Source organism: Tenrec ecaudatus, chromosome 4 (assembly GCF_050624435.1).
Source record: "Tenrec ecaudatus isolate mTenEca1 chromosome 4, mTenEca1.hap1, whole genome shotgun sequence".
Classification (NCBI taxonomy): domain Eukaryota; kingdom Metazoa; phylum Chordata; class Mammalia; order Afrosoricida; family Tenrecidae; genus Tenrec; species Tenrec ecaudatus.
Window position 1 is genome coordinate 67968692 of NC_134533.1, and position 5241 is coordinate 67973932.

The following is a 5241-nucleotide window of genomic DNA, read 5'->3' on the forward strand; positions in this document are numbered from 1 at the left end:
ATTTGAGTTCTAAGATCTTCATCTGGAAGCTCTTTGCTTCTCCAAATACTTACTTACCCAGAAGGGCCAAAGCCATATTGGTATACACAGAAGTGCCACACTCCAGTAAAAACATACATGTCTTCTTAAACATATATAATCTCCCATTAACAAACATGCCGTTAGATGCCTATCTTCAGAAAACATGTGCCATTAGTGATGGTGCACTCATAAAATTGCAGATTATATAGAATATGAGTGGAAATTATAAAAGTCTCTGTTTTTTAATCATTTATGATAGTTGTCTTTGTGGATTACAAATGTCTGGGCTGCTAACTGAAAATGGGTACCTTAGAAGAAAGACCTAAGGATCTACATTCAAAGACTCAACCACAGAAAACGCTATCGGGGACAGATCTGCTCTTACACACATGGGTTACCAAGAGTGGGACTTTACTCAGTAGAAACTAGCTTAAATGCAGGTAATTTTTCATATAGGCACATTAAACAAGCTTACATATGTGTTTACACAGTCACTCTGATCTAGCTCATTAGACATATATATCATGTGCATCATTATAAACATACATATAGATACACACCTCACCCACATGGCAAGCACATCCTTATACTGTCACACTGCATAAAATATGCACACAACTGTAAACACTCTCACTCTAATCAAAAAATGCATGCATATAAATTAACTCATTTAGGTAGTCTGAAAAATATTCCCTCTCACACATGCATTCAAGTTCCTTACATTTGCATTTGTGTATACTTAGAAAAGAGGAAATTTAGGGGTTAATTTTTCCATCTTTGTGTTCCTGACTCCCAGGAAGCTCCTGTGGGTGTGAAATAGAGAACTAATCTAATGCAGGGGTGGGGTGGTGGAGGGGGGTAGGAGGACCTGAGGCAGTCTTTTAAATAGCCTGCAAGATTGGGTGGATGCCAAGGTAAAATACCAGGATCCATTTACAGCCACGTAAGGACTCCTGTCTGGTTCCTAGAAAGCACTGAGTGAGCTTTTCTTGTGCTCAGCCATTTCTGCTTTTGCCTGAGAGCAGCAGGAGTCATGGAGGCTGCAAGGAGATGGAAGGCAAGTAATGCCTGTGACACATGACCAGAGCCCCTGTGTGCTGCCGGCTCAGGTCAAATCACTCAGTCTGAGATGGGAAGAGAACTTGCAGTTGCCACTGTGCCCTCCAGGGAGACTCTAGAAAGGTAACAACCTGTCTCTGTACATAATCTTTCCAAATAGGACCAGGGTGTGGACAGACCTTTTCCCATGGTATTGTTCTGTATGTTGGGGCCAGAGACACAATAGCAAGATAACAAAATATAAATTTTCCTGAATAACTTTCACTTTATCTTTATCAGCCTTCATCAACTGGCTTAAACAGATGGATGTAACTATTCCTACACACTGGGTGGAATGATGGAAACCAACAAACTGAAGGATACCATCTCTGGGCTTATTCCTACTTCACAGGTGAGAGATAGTCCCACACAGTGTAAGCGTTCAGTTTCTGTAGCCATATTTCCTGAATCATAATTTATTATAAGAGAAATTTGAGTGAACAGAAACATTGAATGGGAAGTTCAATTGGTGATCATTGTGGATACTATGTTTGAAAGAATGTATCTAATTTCAACTTACCCTACTCATCTTGCTCAGAATCTCTATGGTCTGATAGTAAGAAAAGAAATATTGTATAGGATGGAAAGTGAGAAATAAATTTGGGGCAACAAGACAAATTACCTTTCTTTTATTTTTGTTCTACCCCCTACAACTTAAGGTCTCAAAGAATAAAAGAAGCTGCTTTGCGGAAATAAAAGAGAGGAATTTGTATTCAGAGCAAACACACTTTGCAGAGCAGGAAACACAGGTGTAAAATAAAAGTGGCAACTGTTCCTACATTCTCAGAAAGAGGGGCGCTTTGTGTAGACAAGTGGGGAAAGGAGTACGTGACCTCAGCCCTGGGGGTTGGGGTTATGTACAGCCATAGACAATAACAGTGTCATATTCTGCAAGGTTAGTTGACTGAATTTATAACAGATTCCCAGAGCCACCCTAGCAAGCACCATTTAAAAAAAAAATCTGCCTGTATAATTTCTCCACATGCTCCTGTGGTCAACTCAATGAGCATCTGTCTGGCAAACATCCTTTCATAACATCTCCATTGTTTGCTAAGGGAGGTTAAAGTTATAGAAAAAATTACAAATCATTAACCTCCAAATCACAGATTCTTTACAGAGAGATGCAGAAAGGAGGGCTTAGAACAAGCCAGTTTAATTAAAGTTGAAGTTACAACTTCACCAGAGCCTGCAGCCTCAGTTATGAGCCGGGCCTCCAGTTCCAAATGTCCCTTGTGGAAAAAATTGTACATATCTACTATCCGACCCAGGAGCAAGAACTTCTCCTTAGAAATTCACTGAAAACTCAAACCTAAAGTAAAATACTGAGAAAGATGTAACTCTTGGCCCAATTCATAGGACTTTGATCCTTAAAATAAGTATGTTTTCACATTGCTTTCAGTGAAATCAGGAGCACACAATCAAGAGTCAGGGGTTCTGCGTCAAATGCAGATCTATGTTTGTTGTGGAATATAATTGCATCAGTTACATCCGTTCTGGTTTATAGCACCATGGAACAACAATCTCTGCTTTACCTAATGCTATTTTTAGTCCAAATCAATGGTCATCTAACAGAGAGAGCACCGGGCCATGCTGAGGGTCCTTTTACTACAAGAGTGGACTTTCACAAAAATCTATTACATTATCATGGGCAAATGCTGAGTCCTATTCTTTCCACTATAAAAAGAAGATGTAAATATTTTATGAAAGTTGGAAACAAAACTTTTTAAAATCCTGAAGCTCTGTGTCTAGAAAAATAGCAATAGTTTGCAGACTTAATAAAGACGTTATTACGCGTTCTGAGGAGCTGTGATCTTTAAGTGGTATTTCATCCAGTGCTGGAATGGACATAGTCTAAGTATACTACTCCAGGTACCATGGAACCTCTGGGATTGGGCCACAGAAGCAAAGGGGACTTAAAGGGACAAAAAACAAGTCCAGAGAAAAACGATCACAGGATACATAAAATTATTTAAGAAGACCAAACCAGGTTGAAAAGGAAAAACAGACGGCTAGGGTCCAGATACAGTATGTTTCTTTTTTTCTCCATAATCTAAATAAGAGCTGATGTTTTGAGTAATCCTATAACCATTATCCAGGTAATTTGATACAATGAAAAAAGATTCCTATTTTAGAGCAAGATGGCTAAAATAAGAGCCCCATTTCTCTGATACTGTACAAGTGAATACAAATCATTAAAATGATATGAAAATCTACGGTTAAACTGAGGCAGGTAAGCCTGTTTGGGAGTTGAAGACACTCTTTGTAGGATTCAATGGGTGTGGTTGAGTCAAACTTTTGGCTGTCACCAAATGCCATTTGTTAAGAGGGATTAAAATTGATTCTCTTCTAAACCTACATGCTCTGCTATAGAGGAAGTAAGGACTAAAGCTTTCAAGCGAGGGCAATTGAGAGTCAAATGTAAAAAGATTCTGGGTAAGAAGCATGTGACCTGTCATAGCAGTAATTTTAAGCAGGTGGTACCTCATGGGTCACACAGTAAGACCTTACTATCTACAGGTGGAGGAGGGTGCTCACAGTGTCATTCACAGGCCAACAGGGCAAGCATTGATATGAGAAATGGGTGTCATTGTGTTATGATCATGGCATCAATCTACTAGCCAGTAGGCTGACCACATCTATCAAGGTATTTTAAGTTAGTGTTTATTGCTTAAGGAGTCCTTTGCTACTGGTGTAACTCCTTTAGCCCTATCCAACTGACATGTGAATAATATTAATGATTATGCCGATTATTATAACCTTTGCCTTTCCCATGGTTAACAAATTATCCATCCAAGGATGTTGGCATCAGAGAACAGCTCTTCTCATCCTGAGTCCTTCATTTTGCTGGGAATCCCAGGGCTTGAGAACTCCCATTTCTGGATTGCCTTTCCATTCTGTGTCATGTATGCCGTGGCTGTAGTTGGCAATATCATTGTCCTTCACATCATCCGAACTGATCCTACCCTCCACGAACCTATGTACCTCTTTCTGGCCATGCTGGCTATGACTGACCTGGTCCTCTCCTCTTCCACCCAACCTAAAATGCTCGCCATACTCTGGTTTCATGCTCATGAGATTGAATACCACGTCTGCCTCGTTCAGGTCTTCTTCATCCATGCATTTTCTTCTGTGGAGTCTGGGGTGCTCATGGCTATGGCCTTGGACCGCTATGTGGCTATCTGCTTCCCACTCCGACACTCTACTATCCTGACGCCATCTGTAGTGGGGAAACTGGGGGCAGCTGTGATGATAAGAGGGGTGTTGTGGGTAAGTCCCTTCTGCATCATGATCTCCAGGATGCCCTTCTGCTTCAGCACAGTCATCCCCCAGTCCTACTGTGAGCACATGGCTGTGCTGAAGTTGGTATGTGCTGACACTACAGTAAATCGAGTATATGGACTCTGTGTGGCATTTTTTGTGGCTGGTTTTGATATGACTGTCATAAGTATATCCTATGTCATGATTCTGAGAGCTGTGCTGCGGTTACCCTCGGGGGAAGCCCGCCTTAAGGCTTTTGGCACTTGTGCCTCTCATCTCTGTGTTATCTTGGCATTTTACATCCCAGGCCTCTTCACTTTCCTCACCCACCGCTTCGGCCACCATGTACCCCGCGTGGTTCACATCATGTTGGCTAATCTTTATCTTCTGGTACCACCCATGCTCAATCCTATTATCTATGGAGCTTTGACCAAACAGATACGGGACAGGGTCACTCATGGATTCTGTGGTAAAAGTCCCTGAGCCAAGGGTCTCCCAACCACACTTTGTTCTCAGGACAAAAACAAGAAAAATTTTCCAGGCTCTCTTGAGTCATTACAAAGCCACCTGTGGAAGAACTGTCCCAGAGATAACAACCCTCCAGAAGCAAGAAGAATAATTTTCAGGAAATGCAGAGCAAAAGAATTTCAGAGGCCCAACTTTTGTGATGCTAAGAGATGAGACTGATAATAAAAGGAAGGGTTGACTTAAGAATCCTCTCTCTCTCTAACACACACATCAAAATTGTTAAAATATTCATTTCTACAAAACCAAGGGAAGCAATGTGTAATTAAATATCAGGTGTATTTATTTGAAAATACTGTCTATGGATGTGAAATGTTATGATCATAAAAGTTAATGAAA

The 5241-nt window shown here is 40.8% G+C and overlaps 1 protein-coding gene across 1 annotated transcript; it reads left to right on the forward strand.

Moving 5' to 3' along the window:
* The first annotated feature begins 3915 nt into the window (after window positions 1–3915).
* Window positions 3916–4860, forward strand: LOC142446888 (olfactory receptor 52R1-like). The gene has a single exon (XM_075548622.1). It carries the CDS (start codon window positions 3916–3918, stop codon window positions 4858–4860), a length of 945 nt encoding a protein of 314 aa, XP_075404737.1.
* The last annotated feature ends 381 nt before the right edge of the window (window positions 4861–5241 follow it).

Excerpts from the sequence above, each read along its gene's own strand:
- LOC142446888 (XM_075548622.1), top strand. The coding sequence starts at position 3,916 with ATGTTGGCATCAGAGAACAGCTCTTCTCATCCTGAGTCCTTCATTTTG.